The 21,890-nt window shown below is 36.7% G+C and overlaps 1 protein-coding gene and 1 long non-coding RNA gene across 6 annotated transcripts in view; one reads left to right on the top strand and one right to left on the bottom strand.

The window, feature by feature from the left end:
* Positions 1 to 10,512, top strand: part of TPPP (tubulin polymerization promoting protein) — a 50,222-nt gene extending 39,710 nt beyond the window's left edge. For 4 of the 5 annotated variants that reach the window (XM_015854850.2, XM_015854852.2, XM_032442534.1 and 1 more), the window contains exon 4: positions 1,172 to 10,512. In XM_015854850.2, the coding sequence (XP_015710336.1) occupies positions 1,172 to 1,366 (195 nt within the window). In that variant the 3' untranslated portion in view covers positions 1,367 to 10,512. The remainder of the gene's footprint in view (positions 1 to 1,171) is intronic. The other variant, XM_032442535.1, reaches the window with a different exon arrangement.
* Positions 10,513 to 18,677: 8,165 nt separating this feature from the next.
* Positions 18,678 to 21,890, bottom strand: part of LOC107309782 — a 29,957-nt gene continuing 26,744 nt past the window's right edge. The window contains exon 3 of the long non-coding RNA XR_001553330.2: positions 18,678 to 21,077. This is a non-coding gene — a long non-coding RNA (uncharacterized LOC107309782). The remainder of the gene's footprint in view (positions 21,078 to 21,890) is intronic.

Here is a 21,890-nt window from a genome sequence, read left to right as displayed (position 1 = left end):
CAGTATTGTACATGTTTGGAGGGAGAAAAGCAGGAGTATAAAGTATGAGATTCTCATTAAGTAATGCGTGTGGGCAGACAAATTCCCTCAAAACAGCTTTTATTTCAGTGGTGTGGAGGATACGTGGCTTCTGTGGTGAACAAGACTCAGTTGCAGCACTCATTTCAGGCTTGTCTATGTATTTTGTTCTCTTCGTACATATTTTCCAAGTCACTGATGTTTTAATGTTTCCAAAGACATTTAAGCTATGTTATTCTGTGAAAGAGCTGTATGTTATTTTGAAAGCCTTTAGGTCATAATGAACACTTATTTAGGCTGAAGATGGGGAGAGGCAGGGAACAAATCTTTTGATGAAAGGTGTTTCCCAGCACACTCACTTCACTGCAAGGAAGCCAGTGTTGCTTTTGTCTATAAAATACACCCTAGCATATGGTAACACAAACAAGTATACCCTAATTGTATTATTCATCTTAGCACCATTTCCACTAGAATAAAAAATCTTTTTTCCCCATTTTCTTTCTCTTCTGTTTTTAAAATGTAAACTTAAAGATCAAAGTGACTGTTCCCAATTTGAGCACTCAGGTTGTGCATTCCCATACTGCTCTGTGAAATACCTTATTTGTGCAGTCATTGTGTTTGTCTGAACAACAGCAAAACTTTAAGTATCCTTGTATGACTCAGTGGAAACAACATGGGAGAAAGGCTGGCTTTCAGTCCTCGTTTGTTACTTCTCTCTTAACTCCTAGAGCTTAGAATAAATTTCAGTCTCTTTAAGACAAGGAATTCAAGTTACATTGTTTTGCTGAAACGAAGATATTCTAAATTGCCGGAGCTAGGCTTTTATGCTTGGATGTTAACAGGCTTTAAACATGCAGTTCCCTATGACTTGTTCATGTCTTCAGTACTTTGAACTTCATTATTGATTGAAAGTATCTCATGTTGAAAGTCTCCACCAACATTTTTTTGCAAAGCTTGTACTATTTGGTTCTTGGCTAATGATTATTGTAGCTATATATAATGGCAGTAAACAAGTATTTTTGTTGAATTTTGCTAGAAATGTGTAGAAATTTATATATCTTCCATTGTAAGCCCCATTACCATGAACAATGCCTGCTTTGAGAGTACTTGATTTCTGATATGTTTTTTTTTGTTTTTTTTTTCCTTCTAATAGAAAGCAGTTTCATCTCCAACCGTGTCACGCCTTACGGATACATCAAAATTCACAGGTTCTCACAAAGAGAGGTTTGATCCCAGTGGGAAAGGCAAAGGCAAAGCTGGCCGAGAAGATCTGGTTGATTCTTCAGGATATGTATCTGGCTATAAGCATGCAGGCACATATGATCATAAAGTACAAGGAGGCAAGTAAGGCTGAAGGTTTAAAATACAGGGGAAGAAAGGGAGAGAGAGAATATATTTTTAAGAATGACATAGATGAGTCCCATGTGTTTCAGTTATTGTGAATGCTAAGACTATGTGTTCAAGAAGTTTTTTTCAGAAACTGGAACTGATTTTAACATCTGCTGAGCAACTTGCAGTGTAGCACCACTTCATTACATTCCTTATGTATATATTGGCAAAAATAAACGTATCAGTACAAAAACAACATCATTTTGTTGAGCTCTTTAGACAAAAAGAAAAAAGAAATAACAATGTCAAGAGCTGTTATACCACACTTTGTCAATCTGAGCAAAAAAATATAAATTCAAACATTCCTAAATATCCAGTTGCTCTGAGGTTGTAAAAGAGAACCCTCTGAAAAAAGGTTCTTTCATAGCAGCATTTATGAAGAGTATGCCATTACTTAGGCAGTTTGATTTCACTACTGTTTTGGGGCTTTAAAAAAAATGTCTTTTATGGGATCTGGCACTTTCCTTAAAAGATTCAACAGTGTATTATTGTGGAGTAAGTTGTTGTATTATATAAGGAGCTAATCTGTAAATTTATACACCATTTATGAAAAACTGAAAAAAAAAAAAAAAAAAGAAAAAGAAAAAGGGAAAAAGATATTTTTGTGACAATACAGGTTCTAATGTATTTATGTCTGCAGAAGGAGGTGGAAAATACCAACCCTTACTGTCCCCGTGTCTGTGCTTTCTGCTTTGTTATTGTGTTTACTGTAGCATGTTTCTGACTGGCTGGATTCAGATGGAGCTAATGTACTAACCTGGTGGGTAAGGAACAAGATATTACTAAGAAAGTCTACTAGACCTCTTTGTAGTCTGTTCTCAAATTGGAACTGCCCAACATTTGAAATCAGGAGGGTGTTAAAATAATAATGCATTAGAATATTGATTATGACTAAACACTGCCAATCAGGTTGCTAATATGTGAATGTTGTGCACATACATTGGCATTTATCCCCTTTAAGCTATAACATATGTAACGGAAGCTTATGGCCTTTTGTATTAAGGATATATACAATATTAATATCCACATGATTAATTGTAATTAATTGCACAGAAAAATACACTGTTATACCCAGGCAATGTGTTCTGTTAGTTTTGTCTGAAGCCAAAGGATTTGTTTCTCTGATGCTGCCTTACTTGGGAGTAATTTTATTGATGGGAATAGCTTTCCAATTCTATAGAAAAAACAATTCCACACACTTAAGGTATAGGCAGCTGAGTGTGTCCTGCCTCTGGCTCAGATTGCCAAAACAAGTTAGCAGGAATAAAAATCACTCTTCTTCTTCTTCTTCTTTTTTTTTTTTTTTTTTTTTTTTTAATATATACATACATATTACTGGTTAAACAAGATAGAGGCCAGTCCAAAGTTCTGTGTGAGCTGAGGAAGTACTCTGACGTATTACTCTGTCTGTAAAATTATGAAAGATATACTTTGGAGTATTTAAAAACACCTCCTAGTACTTTTGCTTTGCTTATTTTCAAGAAGATGCACTGATTTTAATGTCTTGACTGTGGATAAAGGCTGATAAGTTTACAGTTTTTCTCCTACTGTGATCAGCATGGTACTCAGAGTACATAAGCTGAGTGAGCTGTGTGTGTCATCATGTTCCTTGCAGGTCACAATCTATATTTGGCCTATATACATAAAGAGCACTGGTTTTCAATCCCTAACTGTTCATGTTTTCTTTTTCTGACATTAAGTGTTCTTTCTTGTAATTCTGCCTCAAATGACCCTTTGAGCCCATACATTGGCCTGAAAGCAAAACAGTAATGTGCAAATACAAGGACTTCCTCATGAACTTGAAGATTTTTTGTTTGTTTATGATTTGTTTTGGTTTTTGTTTTGAGGAGGGAAAGAAGTTTGTCAAAACTCAGCCCACGCTGTTGTAAGGATTTAAATATCTTTTTCCCATGCTCTAGTTATCTGGGAAGATTTTTGACGTGTATAAGGATGCTCAGGGTGAGAAGCTTTTTGAAGTTTTGATTAACTCATTGCTCTTGAAAAAAATATTTCAGTGGAGTGAAGAAGCATTCACTCCTTTGTTTCACTGGTTACTTGTCACACTCTGAAGAAGAAAACAGCGTATTGGTATTCAAGCAATGACTACATTTTTCCTGCATGGCAGTAGACAGGCTAACTGCAGAGAGCCCTCTTTGTGATATAATGTTCATGCCTGTGCACCTGAGGAAGGCCCTGGGATAAGCCTGTAGCTTTTGTTTTTTATTAAGTAAAAAGGCTAAGTCTGTAACTCTTGAAAAGTCCTCAGCTAAGTTACAGGCATGATAAAACCCCTGTTCTACCCATTGACTTAGAGACTTAGCTTATTGGTACCTGAAAAGATCTGAACCCTGCTTGAATCAAAGGTGAAGTCTGGTCTGTTGCAGAGCCCTTCCAACACATTTTTGATCATGCTGTTTGTTGTTAGCTAGCTGCCATGACAGGAATAGTAGTTGATACCTAACTTAAGCTGCTAAAGTGATAGGTTTTCTAAAGGACATAAATACAGATACCAAACTGTTGCTGTATGAAGAGGAATGATTAGTTAGAAAGATTTTATGAAATTATCAGGTTTTAAATTGCTAGTCCACAGCATGAGCGAAATCAGCGCACTCATAAGGTATAGAAGGCATGCAAAAGAATTGGGAATGGGTACAGATACAAGTTGACACTAGAAATGGAACCAGACTGCATAATTGGAAGAGGCTGATGGAACTAGCTGGGAGTCTGCTAGAGCTTAACTTTATATTACAGTATGAAATTCCTGCCAGAACAAAACACATCATACAGATCTGATGCAAATCACAATATATTCAGTGATATAATAAGTTTTGGATCAGGACCTGAGAAGGTGCTTCAGATAGCATGTGGTATTTTATTTTGAAGAACACACTTTTTCTTTTTTACTGCAGTTGGACAGCTTTAAAACTCTAGAGAAATTCTGTTATGACAGTGAAAAAAGGAAGTTGGGTCTGGAAAGGTTGTAATCTGTAAACATTTTCCCCTCTACACTTGATACAAAAGATGCAGGCTATGAATGAAAGCATAGAACTATAGAAACTATAGAACTATAGAATCATAGCTGCCTCATATATTGATTATTAGTATTAGAACTTCAGCCACCCATTTATGCTCTTACTTCCTCACTAATTTTGGTGGGTAATGTAAAGCCTAAATAATAGCTTGAATGTTAGCCATGCTTCTAAGTGTTTCAGGCCTATTTGGAAATGAGGCCAAGTGATATAACCAGTATATTTCATTGTTTGTTCATTGACTGTTCTCTGTACTCTTTGGACAGCAAGTACAGCGTGTAACTCAGATGATGGGTGAGGTCAAGAGGTGCAGCAGAGTAAGCTCATCATCCTGTGCACCGTTATTCTAGACTACCTAAATGGCGTGCCTGAAGTAAGGACATGTACTCAATAAGGTTTACAGTCATCTCCTAAAAAGGAGCATCTAAATTCATTCCTTCAGACTTCTCAGTCTAATTTTCAGCAGCTCATCTGCTGTGCTCTCTTACATGATATCATCTATAAAACCCTATTATTCCTAATAGTTTTGCTTTCAGTACTGTTGAACGTTCTTTTGAAATAAACATGATTGGAAAGTTCAGGTAGCTTTTAGTGATAACTGTATTTAAGAATAAACTCAAATTATACTGTTCATTCAAAATTAAAGCCTTAGGTGCTATAGTAGTACACAATCTTAACCATGTCTTAATATGACTACCAAACCTTTACAAGATGGAGAACAACAAATTCAAATTGTGACTGAGGCAAAATTCTTAAGTAAAACATGCAGAAGATTTTTTTTTATTATTAATATTAGTGCTTGTTTACCAATTCCTCTACTCATTCTCTGTGCTTCAGTTACTTGTTGAGAGTATTCCAACAGTCATACCTGTATGGAAAAGCAGAAACAAAAATTACTGTCCTTTTTATGGCTATCGGAGGTGTCACAGGAGTGTTACTGAAAAGCAAACATTGGATTATATATTGTTTCAACAGTCCAATGAGAACACTTCTGATTAATTATAACAAAGTATCTGGAAGACCAAAGGAAATGTGGAACATTGGACAATGGCCAGTATGTGGCCATTTTTTTTTCGTTATGAAAATGAAACGGTAATTTCCAAACTACTGGTATGTCACACCTTGTTCTTTATTAACAAAAGGGTTATCCTTTAAACGTATTTTCTATGTATTTTACTGATGTTACCTTAATCAAAATTTCCTCTGATAACTTTTGGTAATCATTAAATTCATGTATTATTTGTTTCAGTCATGTTTTCCCTCTGTTGGCTCAATTAATACTATTTTTATGGCAGACAGAATTTGTTGGTAATCCAGAACTAGGGTATATGACTTGTTAAGAATTTGGCTTGTAAGTGAGATGTATCAAGAGAGTCCTTGTTTATCCTTCTTCAAACACAAAACTTTAAATTTGTAATTAAGAAAGGTTTTGTTTTGTTTTGTTTTTCTTAAGCCTTGTCATAATTACAAAATAAACTTCAATCATTTGTGTCTGCATGTATGATAAGTATCGGCTGTTTGGAATAGAAACTAGCCTTACAGAAATTGCATGTATTCTGGGGGCATACATCTGTCACCCGCGGGTAAGAATTCTATGTTAGCACTGCCCAAGAAAGAAACCATTTATTTTCATGATGGATAAAATGTAATGTGTTGCACCTAGTGCATATCCTTTAAACCATTAGCCTTGCGTGTGCACTAAAATAGCTGCAGTTTTGTGTACATTGTTTGTAGTGTGGATATTATGTTTGTTCTTTGTCTATTAGTTGATGGTAAGTAATGCAATACATGAGGCTTGTACAAGTTTGTGTGCACGCGTACTTTTTAGATTCAGATAAATAATTAAACCACATACGCGCTGTCCTAAACCTTAAATCTTAAAGGGCCAAGCTCTAATCCTGCAGCTGGAGCTATTCAGAGCCAGTTGGAAATGCTATTGTTCTATCTCCATAGCATGAAAGTAGAGATCTAGAAGTGTTTTTATCTTTCGACACATACAACTACTCCCTTTCTACTTCTGGAGGGAAGTGTTCTTCAGTAAATCTGACATAGACTTGTTGTGACAAGAAGAGTTCTTCCATTGTTAGGAAGCAGGAAAGAAAGAGTCAGGGTTAAATCAGTAGTTCCTCTGAGTGGTCTGAGGAGACCATTTAAAACTATGCATTCTGTATTTTTCTTTAACCTAACTTTGTGAAGTGAGTTGGCACTTACAGTGTATGTGCAGAGTTTTTTGTTATCAGTCTGGTAAGTACAAAATCATGGTATATTGGTGCAGGAAGAGAAGATGGACTCTGTCTTACAGTGTTTGTGAACTTGAGTCTTGCATAAACCTTTAAAAAATGAAATACCCAAAATATAATGACAGATATCAAACTTGTGTGAAATTCTTAGTCAGAAGTGATACATGATACATGGTTGCATACCTCCTATATTTGGAGTTTGGCCCATAAAATAGCATTTAGATATTGAGTTACTCATTTTGCACGCAAAAGTGCCCATTTGACTCACCGGATATAATCTGGAAATAATAGACTGAGCTGTTTGTCTTAAATCTTCAGAATCCTAAAACTAGCGAGAGACTATTAGTGGCATTTGTGCTTGCTTGTTTAACAACAACAACAACAAAAAAAAGGTTTTCAAAGATTTCTCAGCTGTGATGCTTCAGGAGGCTAAAGTATATTGCAGATAGATCCTCCAAATCTGACCTGTCCAAACAATTTCTGTTTTCAGGAACAAATAACTGTTATGTACTTGGCATTTGTTTGTTTGTTTGGTTGGTTGGTTTTTGTGTATGTGTATGTGTTTGTTTTTTAGTATATAACCTGAGCTGTATTTTTTAAAATCCACATAGAGATGATGGGATTCGAAACGAGTTAAAGATGATGTAACTGTTTGTAGTTCTTGGAAAATGTTTGAATTTAGCTGTTTCATTCCAAATAATTGATTGCCCTCTGTAGGCAGATTTTGGCAAGAGCAAACTTGATAATAAATAAATAATGATTAAAAAAGAAAAAACAAACAGAAAACACAACATTTGTAAAGTATTTTTGACAAATTTACAAATAACGTACTGTTAGTCCAAAATTATTTAGGAGTAATAATAATTTGGCTTTGTAATCATACACACGCACGTGCATGTGCATTATTTTGAGACAAATGAGTGGCTAGAATACAGAGGAGGCTTTTTGGTTTGTTGGCACTGGAGTGCCCAACTTGCTAACCTGATCTGAAAAGATAGTAAGTACCTACCACATTCATTGCAGGTAAACATCCAGTGAATTAGTTTTTGAATGTGTTTATAAAGCATCTCTTTTTATGAGTATGTGTAAAATGTATGGCACTTGCATGGAGTATCTGTCTGTGAGGTAACTCACGCAATGGTAATTTAAACTTGACTTCAGATATTTTTATTCAAGATTTTTTGTTACATATATTTCAGAACAGGTCGTAGACTTGAATAAAGTTAAAATATACCCCTAAAACTATGCTCATACTTCATCCTCTGTACATTTTACTCTGGATATTGTAGATAATAAATGCAATTAAAAAAAAAAAAAAAAAAAAAAAGGAAAAATGGCAATCTGTGTGGTAATATTATACCCCATAGTGACAAATTATTTTAAGCTCCAGTTTATGTCAGATGAGTTTCTGCATGCTTGCATTTATTCAGATGGTATTCTTAAACAAAGAAATTAAATAATGTGAAATAATGCAGCCTGTGCTGTGTTCTGTAGAGTAATATTAATACACGTGAAATGCTGAATATCTATAACATTTATACTGAATACATACTAGCTCTTTATAAAAGCTTTGTGTAAGGGCAGTTATCCCATAAACTGTAGGTAAGCCTTTTGGCAGACTACTTGTTTGCACTGTGGTGCATGAAATGGCAAGGTCATCAACAAAAACAAGTTACAGGATTCAACACAGATATTTCTGTGTTTCTATTTGTGCTGGGTTCACAAGTTTTGGTATCAGGAAAGATGCTTTTAATACAAAGGAATTTGTCTTTCTGTAAAGCAGAGAAATAGTTGAAGTTGAATTAGTACATAGGTCACTCTGAAAGTAATACCTCCTATTAATTTACATGGACACTACAACAGGTACAAAGAGCTCAGTGACACTATTTGGTAGAGCAGATTCTCAGCTATGAGACACTTATTTTTTCAGCTTAGTCACCACCATTAGCTATGTGTTTTTACCGGCCATGCACAAGAGCCCACATGCAATGCTTGTAAAATTCTGTGCCAGTGGAGGCAATCCTCTGGTCACCATTGCTGAAACACATCTCCCACTACCTTGCTGTTCTCCCATCCATTCTTTGGTTTTCATGAACATTTAGCAAGCATTGATGAATGCCAGTGGTTGCCATTTTTTCTGCATGGAGGAATTCAGTGATGCATCTTTGCTTCATCCACACTTCCTTGTCAGACACCATTTTGTCAGACTGCCTCTCTGCTGCATCTGTTGCACAGCAGCAAAATGTAATTGAATTGTGCAGCTTTTCCTACTGTACCACCAACATCCACCTGTGATATCATGGGCCCACACAGTAAAATAGGAGGCTTTACTTTCAGAGCATTCCTGATATATTGATGTTTATTCTTTGCACAGTTTTATGTTTCAGATTTAAATATTGCAAGAGGAACATATTTATACAGAATTATATTTTTGGAATCTTGGGGGCTGATTTTCTTCAGTCATTAGCCATTTATTTATCCACATCATGCTTTATTCCTTTGCTAGATTATTTATCTGTCCATGCTATCGCAACATACTTTCTTTTCGTTTTCTTTAGGTGGTTTGGTTATTTATTTGCACAAACTTGAATGTGCATGCCATTAGGATCTGACTATAAAGCAAAGAGGCAAAACTGTTTTGCCTTTGATTACCTGGCGCACTTATTAAAATCTAATTGTTAAATAATTGAGGTGGGTCTTGACATAGTCTTCCATAGAGTACTGTCCGGCATGATGAAAGCCTTCAGTGAATTTTACTATTTCTTGTTCTTATTTGATTTCTTTTTCAACTTGGTCTATTAAAAAAAAACCAACAAAACAAAACAAACAAAAAAAAAAAAAAGCCCAGGATGCTGCTACCTGCAGTATTTATAACTGTTGACATTTCTAATATTAGCCGTCTGCTGCACTGCCTAGTTTGTTCACTGTGGATTTTTCAACCTGGTAAAAACTTTTGCAAGATTATTTAATCGTGCAAGCTTACTTTTTTCTCCCTTGTATGTCAACAAATCTTTTTGACATTATTCCAAACAAATAACTTGAGTACGGCATTTCTTGATCTTAACTGTAATAGCTAAATGTATCCTAAGCAAAGACTTGTAACCATATTGTGAAGGGGTCCAGGCACTGTCTAGTGCAAAGCACACTAGGTGGAATCTTATCACCACTGCAGTCTCTGCTAGAATTCTAACTGACATTAGCAAAAATAAAACCACCATTATAGCAGGGTTAATATGCTTAATAGGCATGACAAGAAGTTTTGTGGGATCACAAAATTGATTCCCTCTTTCCATACCTTTGTTTCTGTTAATTTAAAATTACTACTATTCAATCTTTAGAACAAATAAACTTGAAGGGGGATCACATATTACTAGTTTGTACTAGTGGGTTTTTTTGTTTGTTTGTTTTGTTTCTTTTTTGTTTTGTTTTCAGGAAAGGGAAACAAATTATATATATATATATATGCAATATATTTTTACACTGTTTATTAATTTTAGAAAGTGTTAAATGTATCACTTTATCAGTGTGAGTGTTATGGTAATGACAATGCTATGGATGTTTCAAACTTTCCAGAGTTGTCTCATTAAATTCTAAGAACGTATTAACAATGGCAAATCTATTTTGTCTCCAATGTTATTATTGAAGTTTTAGGGAAAATACTGAAGTACAGCAATTCGAATAACACTGTAAAAGCTTGGCTTGTGAAGTTGTAGTGAAATCCATACTGTAAACACCATTTTTAAAGAAGGAGTTCTCATAAAGTATATTACTGCTGTTGACTGTTTAAATTTGTATCTTTAGTTGGTAAAGTGATCAATAAATGTGTTACTACATCATTTTCTGGTTTTCTTGAAGTAAATTATGCTTGCTGTTCAACTTTGTTGCAACAATTATTTAACAGTGTAGATGTTAAGCAAATTGCTAACGAATGTATAAATTAAAAAAAAAACACATATTCATGAACAGTTAGTTCTCTGACTACCAACAAATTTTATTTTTTTGTAACACTTCTTTTCCTAGTTTTAATAATAAAGCTGGTCATTGACATTGTGGATAAGGAGGAACAAGTGCCTGCATGCAATGCTCACACAAATTTGCACTATCAGAGGTGTGATCCACTTGTTGCTGTTGCCACTGCTATATCACACCACTCATTGCCTCACTGTGCTAATATCCACTGTTTGGTTTCCACAAATCCTTGGCAGTTTTTTCTGCATGGAGGAAGTCAGTTTCACATCTTTGCTTCATATACTTTTCTATGTCATACGTCTTTTGTTGGACTGTGTCTCTGCTGCCACCTGTAGCATGGCAAAAATAAAGTAAAATTATATATATGTGTATATAGATATACACATACAGAGTATTGTCAGGAAGGTTCAGCTTCTACTGCCATTTCGAAAACATACACATCTGATTTAGTGGGCCCACATAATAAAATAGGAGACATTACTTTTGGAGCAGCCCTAATAAATGGGGGAAAAAAAGCAACAAAGGCAGATATTTAGGATGCATAGGGAGAAACTAGTACGAGAAAATTGAAGGAAAATGGACTCGTTGCTGGTCTGTACACTTGTGGGGTCATGCTCTCAATCTAGCTGTACTGTCTTAGAAAATTCAGTTCCTGACTGAGACAACTCTATTCTGTGTACATACGTGCTTATTGATGTATAATTACCAAAATGCTATGGATCACAGTGGTACCTGCGCTGCCAGCAACTGAGTGAGTTATCTGTAAGTCAGGAGCCACAGTCTTAGTCACAGATGTAAAATCATATTGCCAGTTTTCTGTGGATTCCCACAAATCTTGATCAATCTAAATGGTGGCCACTTGCTACATTAAAAATATTTTTAAAAATAGCTTACATCTATACACCTTTATTTTATTAGTGTCATAATGTGAAAAATTAATTGCTCTCATAAGTAACAAAATAAGCTGTATTGTACCATCATAACTTCCTGTCAAGAGAAAATATCAATCCCCAAAAGATGTTACATCGTGTAACTTTTCATCGTAAATTTTCATCTGGACTGGACAAAGTAAGCAGCAAACAAAGTAGTTCCCAATCTTGTCTATAGGTAGCTTATTGCCTACAGCAATGTAGATTACTATGTTATTTAGGGACACAAGAATCAAAAAGCAAGCAAAAACTAAATTGACTAGGAGCATGAAGAATTATATTTTCTTATGTTACTTGATAGTAATGGAGGCCATAGAGTTAGTCTTCTGAACTACCCACTTCTATTATGAATGCATCAACCTGAAGAGAATAGAAAGAATGTTTGGTTCCTGCAGAAAACCTAGACTTGTTTTCCTCCTTAAAGGAAATATAAAAGAGAACATCATGTGTTTGTAGAGAAGCATTTGGTTTCAGACTGAAAATGAACAATTTCCTTCATTATATGGCATTTGTAACAAGTTTCATTGGGGAAGTCACAAGCCAGACCTTTCAGGATGGGCTAATAAATGCAGAGCCCACTTCTACTTATGAATGAAGGGGAATTTTTTTGTTGTTTGTTTGCTTTTCTTTTTTTGTGGAACTCCTTGTTTCTTCCCTTTTTAATTCATGGCCAACTAGAATTACAGTCTTTGAAGACCTATTCATTCTCATTTTCAACTAGAAGGAAAATGCAAAGTAAGGCAGACTTGAATCATTATTGGTCATGGAAGATAAGCTGACAGGGAAGGAGACCAGTCTGGCTGAACAGAAACCTTTAGCTGGAACTTGGGAACAAAAGGAAAGTTTATCGCCTTTGGAAGAGGGGGCAAGCAACTTATAAGGATTGCAAGTATGTAGTGAAGCTGTGCAGGGAGAAAGCTAGTGAGGCCAAAACCCATCTAGAACTGAACTTGGCCACTCAGGTGAAAGACAGCAATAAATATTCATATAAATACATCAACAGTAAGAGGAGGGCAAGGGAGAATCTCCATCCATTGTTGGACAGAGAGGGGAACATGGTGACCAAAGATCAGGATAAGGCTGAGGTACTTAATACCTTCTTTGCCTCAGTCTTCAATAGTAAGACTAATTGCTCCCTGGGCACACAGCCCCTTGAGTTGGTAGATAGGGATGAGGAACAGAATGGGCCCAGCATAATCCACGATGAGATGGTTTTGGACCTGCTCTGAAAGCTGGGCACTCACAAGTCCATAGGACCAGATGTACTGCACCCTAGAATGCTGAGGGAGTTGGCAGATGTGGTTGCCAAGACATTCTCCATCATTCTTTGTCACTTCTGGCTAACTGGGGACGTCCTGGGGATCTCTGGATGCACTCCAACAGGTCTGTGCCTCTCCTGTACTGTGGACTCCACATTTTCATGCAGTACTCTGGGTGAGGTCTCACCAGCCCAGAGCAGAGGGACAGGATCACCTCCCTCTACCTGCTGGCTGTACTTTATTTGATGCAGGATATGGTTGGCCTTCTGGGCTGTGAAGGCACAGTGTTGGCTCATGTCCACCAGTACCTCTAGTCGTTTTTTGTCATGGCTGTGCTCAATCGTTTCATCCCCCATCTTGTACTGGTAGTGGATATTACCTTGACCCAGGTGCATTTGGATTTGTTGAACCTCAAAAGGTACTCCTGGGCCCACTGCTCAACCCTGTCTAGGTCCCAGTGGATAACATCCCATCCTTCCGATATGTCAGTCACACCCCACAGCTTGATGTCATCAGCAAATTTGCTAAGGGTGCACTCAAAACCATTGTCAATGTCACAGATGAAGATAGCTAAGAGTTTTGGTCCCAGCACTGACCCCTGGGGGGACACCACTCATCACAGATCTCCATTCAAACACTGAGCCATTGATGACTGCTCTCTGGACTCAACTCTGCAGCCAGTCTGCCCATCAAATCCATATCTTTCCAATTTGGAGAGTAGGATGTTGTGGGATTCTGTGTCACAGGCAGATATATAAAACACATTGCAGAAGTCATGGAACTATAGAATCACTGAATGGCAAAGGACACCTGAAGTTCATCTGGGCCAACCTCTGCTCCATAGGGACACCCAGAGCAGAGTGCCCAGCCCCATGTCCTGGTGGCTTTTGAAGATCTTCGAGATGGAGACTTTTGGCACAGAAGAGTAGTATACTTATAGGTGCTGAATATTCCTTCAAGTATTGCAAAGCTGTTGTCTGTTGCAATTCTGTTGAGTTTTAAATTGCTGTGAGTATTGCCAGCATATTACCTTTTGTAATTCTGCCAAGTTTATATAAGGATAATCTTGTTGCAAGTTTTGCCAAACCACTATCAATTGTAATTCTACTGAATTTTAAGTAAATTTGTGATTTGTTTTAGCCTCTTGAGTAATTGTTACTCATGGTTTCTGCTCTGAGAATTAAAATCTTGACTTCACCTATCCCACAGAGTGGGGCAAGATAATGGTAACTCACCATCATCTGGTACTTCAGCCGCTGTAACCTCAAGGTCACTTATTCATACCTCCAGGGCCTCTGCTGATGCTACCATATGCATTGTGAAGAGGAAAAACTTCTGAGGCTGACTGCTGTAAATTCTTTGTTAATTGTTGTTGCTCCCAGGAACAAGACTCAATGGGGAGCAGTTCATGCCACAACACAGTATTAGGACACCTGCAGCTGGGCAGATGTTGTAAAGATATCCAAATACTACAGAATCTGCTGTTGAAAAGAGCTGTCAGAGGTCAAGTTGAAGAGTAGATGTGATATTCAGCACTGTAATGTTGGCATAGCTATGTGTTGCATGCAATTGATTACTATTTCTTGTTATCTTAGAAGCAACATTTAACAGCTGTTCTGAAACTGAGCAGAACAAATTTTGTTTTGTTTATACTTATTGGTAATCTATCTATCCATAAGGTAACAGCCACTGATATTGTTCTCGCAGCAGTTTTTGTATGTTATAGACTACTAAGGAATTTTTTTCTCCGCCACAGAAAAGATACTGTACAATAGATACCTTTCTGGCAGTATAATTTATATGATTTTGTAATTTCTCCAATAGATGGCAGTAGCTACTTACTGGCTGTTAAATTAATGCTACTTGTATTACAGTATACAAACACAACGTAGGAATGACCAAATATGTACATAGATGGGCTTAACAAATACTTCATAGATATTTTTGTACGTTTCATGTCATTTGTTTTCTATATTTGAACATAAAACTCTTTCTGAATATTTTCCTATTGAGCCTATTGTTTTGCATTGAATTATGTGACATTATAAAACTAAGAAAACAGGGTTACCTAATGTTAATGACAAATTTATCTAAAGGTGAGCTACTGTAAGTACTTCATATTACAGATACCTTAACTCTCTGATATTAACTTATGAAGGATCTGTTGAATTCTATGACAGGGAATTAGTAGAAGTGAATATGTGCAACCAAGTCTCCTTTTATTATTAAATATGAAATTCTCAGATGAAACTTCATCTTCAAGCACTTATATAGTTCTATGATTCTGCCCTCTAGGCTGAAATATAAACTCAAAAAGGAAAGACTTTTGATTATACCAATTCTTAAAGATGAAAGTAGGAGGCTATACTGTAGTTTCTTGGCTTCATTGATATACTGTATTAAGTACACTTACTTTGCTCTCAGTTTCCTTTTTACATCAGTACATCTCTCTACAGATCCTGAGATATAATTATGTATTTTTGGATGGGAGAGCAGTACCAAACTGTCATTGAGCTGTATAAACATTGGTCTGAATTCATTTATGCAGTCAAGCCTAATCATAAAGACTTCAGAAACCTAAGCTATGCTTGTGATGTTTCAGCTGCCAAATAAAGTGTTGTCGTGGTTAATATACTGGGATGCTCAGAGTACAGCTTCTTTTTCACCAGAATGATATATGTCAGTTTAATGTAGTTTTATAAGCAATCACTATTATTATGCAGATGAAGGAATATACAGGATAATTTCCTGTGTTGCAGAAATAAAACTGAGTTCTGCTTTTGCTAAATAGTGGATTTTGGATGAGAATTAGCATAGTCTGCTATTTCTATGAAAAGCTGAATGGTGTCTTGCTAACTTGGTAGTCTCAGTAACACAAATATTGGAATGTCAGGCATAATGAATCTCAGAAGCCCAGAGATATGGTGAACTAGAAGACTCTGAAAAACACTGAAGATCAACTTCAAACATAGGTATGGTTCAAAATCTGTAATTAGAATGATTAGTAATTAGAAATTGATAGAATATGGCTTCAGTATTTGTGAATGAGGAGATTAAGATAACTTAATGCCAGCCCTTCTTTGATTCATGAATTTCAAAGTGAGTTTCCTGCCACCCTGTAACTCAGTTTTCCTGTGCACTACTTGTTATCACTTACCTACTTCTATTTCTCTAAGTACATATAAACATGTGACCTTACTGTTTGCCACTCAGTGCCTCCTGTGAAGGTGTTTTATCTCCTCACTCTGCCTGCTGGACTCCTTATTCTCAGAAAAGGTGATATCCAGATGACTGAAAGAAACATGTAAGTTATTACTTGTGTGAATAAGCATGCATAGCTCTGCTTTTCCTTACTACATTGTCACTATGTGGCTTTACAATATCTGTGGGAATAGCCAGCATGACAGTGGTCACTCTGTACCCCCCATTGACTAGGCAATCTGTTTTTACTGTGAGGCTTCATGTCACACCTAGGGAGTGGTGATGAATGTGAGAAAGATGTTTTTCCTCTTTTTGCCTTGTAGCTGTAATGCCATGAAGAAGAAAGAATGGGGAGGGGGAAAGGCAGTAAATGATGATCAAGGAGCAAACAACATTCTTGAAATACAAAGTAAGGTAGTCTCCTGAATGTTCACAGTGTTCTGAAAGCCTTGTCCAAGATTTTTATAGAAACAGTATTAATTTTGTGGCATTGCTATTTGTTGGAAAGGAGAGTTGACTTTTTCTTCTTAGTTTCGGGTCACGGATTCTCCTTTTAAATTATCATCATATATTCAAAGACTCCAAAATAACATGGAATCTTCTGTGGAATACAAGTACTGCATAACAAAATATGTTTCTGTAATGTATCTTCTTTTAGTGTTTCTGATGTGCCACTATACAACATCTTGTTCTTTTCTATGTTTCTCCTTACCCTAGGTGGGCTTCCTACACAAATGTTAAATGATGACATAACATTCACTGTTTGTAATCTTTGGAATACAGAATAGAAAACTGACATATTTGTACAATTGACAGCCTTCTTTGATTTAGAGAATGTCAGATATATAAAGTCATTTTCAGTTATCAATGTGTAGCTATAATACACAGCGCTTGTATCTAAGGGCTCTCCCGCTGTCCTCGGACTGAGACAGGGCAGTCTTCATGTTTGAGCTTCTTGTATGACAAATTAATTAACAATTGCCAAGATGGTAGAACAATCATTGTCACATGTTTGTCTTACTTGAGGTAGTTCTCCTATATGTGAGGCAAAACTACAGGACAATTCAAGAACACTGGTCTAAGACAGTGGATTTTGATATCCTATAGTTCTGCTATGATGTCATTGCTGTCTTTCAGCCTACTTGCAAGCAGTAATTGAGTCCAAAGCCACTACTCTCTTTTCACTGGCAATAAGCATGGCAGAAGCAAGGTGTGTTACTGGTGGGCAACACCTTGTATTAAGTTGTTTGTATTTGGAACAGCAATAGTAAATATAACAGGATAGGCCAAATAGCTTTGACTCCTGACCAGTGGTCAGCTCTCCCACTCACAGATGGCTGCCTTTGACACTTCTAGCCAAGGTGGATATGCAGGTGCTGCAGCTTTGTTTATTTGAGCTGAAGGAAAGGATCATCATTTTAATGTTAATGAAGCCAGCTGTGCATTCCTTAGGAAGAATGGACTCCATACAACCATTTATATGTTAATGAGACCAAGTACCCATACCTCAAGATGGACTCTGAAGTAGCTTGCTAATTGCCCCACCAACATAGAGATGACACACAGTATTGTTTTATCTCAACAACTCCCTAGATGGACTTCTTAAATCTTAGATATAAGTAATTTTCCCCCCCGCACTCCCCCCTTTACAAACATTCAACTCACAGCACTTAAGCTGAAGGATTATCACAGTATGGACTGTGCTATCTTATGATCTTCTCTTGACTCTGAGATGAATATTCTATTGACAATACTGAAAATATTTTTGCTATTACATATTTGCATATGCCAATTTGGGGCACACTGAATGTGTCTTATCTTTTTCAGAAGGCATCAGTGGGACAGATAGAGGGAGTTCTATTTCTTACTAAAGGTAAAATCAAATGTACAAAGACATATCTTGAGAGTGAATGAAAAATATAGACAGTACTCCATATAACATCATTTTAGTCAAAAGCCCTAAATCCTGCAGCAAAGAGGTTAACCAAATTCAGATGTTTCTAAAGCCTCAGCTTATATTTTCTGAGTCCACTACATGGAACACCTGGAGACTTTCACTGACCTATCTGCCTGGGAGATGGTTTTTGAGGCCATGATTGCATGTGAACACTAAGATCTAGGAAGTGAAGGAGGGTTTAGAAAGGCAAGATCTGTATCTGTGGTGATGAAGCCAAACCTAATTGGATGCTAATAAGAACAGTTCCCAATCTATTTAATAATTTTTATCACTGGTATTTCTTTTTGAGAGAAGCAAGAGGAGTTTGTAGGAGGGGAGATTTATGGCAGGTTCTATTCAGGGTGTTTTGAAGCAGCGAAATGAGTAAAATTTTCCTGTGGTCACTATTTTATCCAAGCTTTCAGCCATAGAATGAGAACCATGGGAATTCCAGATTCATGTCCTGGGGGGATATAGATGTAAGTCTGAAAGACTTGCTGCAATAACTAACTGAGTTGAACGTTTAAGGAGAAAGTTAACTCTCCATGTTCTATAAGCTTCTTGTCCATGTAGAATGTGGTCTAGGAATATTCTGGTTAGGGTTTAGAGCTTCATTTTAAGTATTAACAGTATATAAAAAACTTCAGCTTCGATGATTGTAAATTATGGAAACTAATTCAAATGCTATTTTAAAATAAACCCAGCAATCAAATAAGCCATTCAAAATGAATCTAATTTGCTTGGTTGGAGATTGTATAATTGGCCTTTGTCTTTGTGACCACAGCCCATTCAAATTCAGATAAGAAGGTTTAGGATCCAAAATCTGTGTTAAGTTTACTGAAGGCAGAACTTTTCTCTGCACTGTTCTTTTTAGCTGAGATGCATGTACCCAATGGCATATCATACGTGGTGGCAGTTGATGATTACAAGTACCTGATGTAGTTCTTTCTATCTACCTGGGACAGAGAGAGTTTTTTGTCGGTGCCTCTTGGGGCATCTTGACCCAGTCTCCTGGTTTCAGAAAGTGACATTTTGCAGACAGGCCCTGGAAAAGCTGCCTTTACTTGTGAATGGACAGATTTTTCTTACATGTTTCATCTAGACTCCACAGTGTTTAATACTAAATCATAGGTCAAGTTTATGCAATGCTTCAGGTGTAGAGTAAGGAATTTTGTGAGGAAAGAGATGATGTTTCCCATTTGCTGTACTTCACATATGCATCAATGCTAGCAGCAGTGCATCTGTCCTTTTCAGTTCTTTTTTTAAATATATATATATATTTCAGCTGATTTCCATGTCAAGCTGGATTTTCTTCTTTTTACTGCACCTCTGGATCTCTGGATTGAAGATGGTAGGTGCTGTGCAAATGCTGATTAATGACTAAAGCATTGTAATTATTCTTAATCACTTGGCTCATGAAATGGAAGACTCAATCACTACATAAAGTAAGAGAAACACCAAATTATTAAGTAGTAAAACAAATGAATTAATATAATAAATATAAATATGAAGTATTAAGGCTCTCTAAAAGTTTGATGGCAGCTGCAGAGGCATCAGAATGTTAGCAGAAAGAAACCTCATTTTATCTCAACCTGAGAACATGTCAAAAATTACAAGTACATATTCTAGGTAAGAACATTTAAGCATTCAGATGAAATCTGTCTGTATGTTAACAAGAGGTCCTCAAGGTATGGAACGTGCTACAAGAGTTCTTTTAATATGCTAAACAATGCTATTGGCCAGGCAGATGGAACAGGTACTACAAAAGTTCTGTGCTTCACAGAAAGGTTTGGAGTAAACCACACTTTCTTTTTGTTAAAATCAGTCCACTTTTGCCAGCATGCACCACAGAGTGTTACACAGAAGCAAGGTAGGGTAAAATAGAGAGCTGATACCAGCCAGACATTCAGATAATACCATAATGAATCTAGGTTTTATTGGCAGCCACAGAGGATTCGAGAGTCCTTTTCAATTGCAAGTGCATTGTTTTGCAACAGTAAAAATTGAGAAAGAGAATGTGATCAGATTCAGAGAGACAATGGTCCTGACAGAAAGAGTAGTCTGGTCACTTCCTTCTGTGGCATCATCATAATAAGTAACAAAGTCCTTACATTTTAAAGATGGTAGAAAAGCTTGTGAAAGAGCTTTCACTTAATAAATGTTCTTAATATTGGAATCTTTAGAGGTAAAAAACCCATGCCACTTTCTAAGCCTTGACCTGTGGAACAGCACTCAGACTCACAAGAGTCAGAATGTAAGGTAGTTTACTTAAGGTGTATACACCAGAGCAATGGGGGGGGAGGGAAGGTGAGGCTTGTGCCACTCCAATTGCACAACTAGTGTCTCTCAAGCAATCATATTTATACCACACAAAATTCACACTCATTTCTCCGCTAAGCAAGTAGTGCTAACTCACTCTAGACAGTGGGTTGTCCTATGCTAATTCCTTGAATGTTTTCTTGTTTTTCACTTCTTCTTGGACATGCGCAGTGTATAGTCAAGTCTGTTTGAATAAGTTTTTCTTTGTAATGATTGGTCCAGCTTCTTATCTGAAGGTTTGAGGTCTGGAATTCCAGGAGTTTCTTCCTTTTCAATGTGCAACTGATAAGTGAAAGCCTTTCCCCAATTCTACCAAACTCCTCCCAAGCCCTGCCTATACCTGGTAAATCACTCCCCACTTCCACCTCTGAAGTAAGGGTTCCTCCCTTCTTTAATTTCTATGGAATTCAAGCCAGGTCCCCCCACCCTGTCCATATACAGGCCCCCCCACCCTGTACAATCTGCCTGTACAGGGATCATCCTAGGATTTCTACCTTTACACAGCCAACCAAAATTTTGTGTGACATCAAAAGGAAAGCATGAATAGATACTTGCAGATTGACCCTAAGCCACAGTACAGGCACAGGAGAGAACAACACCAGCAATAGAATGAGCTACAGCTAAGGCATGTACAAACACGATAGAATCCATTTTTTTCTTCTTGAAGGGTGGTCATGGTAACTGTACAAAGGCACAAGGAGGGATCTCTTTGCAAATCTTTATGTCAGAGGAGGTGTACAGTACATCTGAGGGAGATGAACTGAAGCATAGTTTTGATCCTGTTTGTCCTGAAAGACAAGAAAAATGGGCTATCGCGTTGTAACGGAATTGAGAAGAAAATAAAGATTCACAACTGTAAAATAAATTTCAGTTGCTGGAATATAAGAGAGGACATTCGCAGAATTAAGTACTGCGGGAAAGGTTGATAGAACAACAGCACAGAGATCTTGGACAAACTAGAAGATACTGTTTCCTCATTTCTTAACTGGTATTTACAACAGCTATGAGTACCTTGCTGCAAAAGGGGATAAATGACTGATTGGACACCATACTGAATTTGCTTTGAAACTGGATACTAAAGAACACACAGCAGAGTCTTAGATAATAATTTTTACTACCACAGTATGAATACTCCCTAGTACTTTATGATCAAAATGAACGGAATGAGCAACATCTTATAATTCATAATTTTAAAGCTGATCCCATCTGAACTTTCTTTTCTAAGAATTTTACATTGTACTCATTATGGAGCATGTGAACTAATATACTGTCCCAGAAAAGACAGAATACCTTGTATTCCATGAACAGGTTGTATGTGAAACACTATTATTTAAAATGTGAATTAAAAATCCAGCCTTAGTGCAGGAATGCTATAAGAGTATTCACTTCCTAGTAACTTGGCAAGTTCATCTTTCTTCTTTTTCTTTTCCCTTTAAAAAATCATCCCATGTCAGTTCTGAGTACTTTTGTGTTATAAAAATACTGTTTACTTATGTCATTCTGTGTTTCTAAATAGCCCTAATGTGTAGAAATGTAATAGTAAGACTTCAGCAACAAAAATCTCTACAAAGTTTTTCAGAGTTTTCCTGTAATCTTATTTG

The sequence above is a fragment of the Coturnix japonica genome, chromosome 2 (assembly GCF_001577835.2).
Source record: "Coturnix japonica isolate 7356 chromosome 2, Coturnix japonica 2.1, whole genome shotgun sequence".
Taxonomy (NCBI): Eukaryota; Metazoa; Chordata; class Aves; order Galliformes; family Phasianidae; genus Coturnix; species Coturnix japonica.
This window is presented reverse-complemented; position numbering and strand designations above follow the sequence as displayed.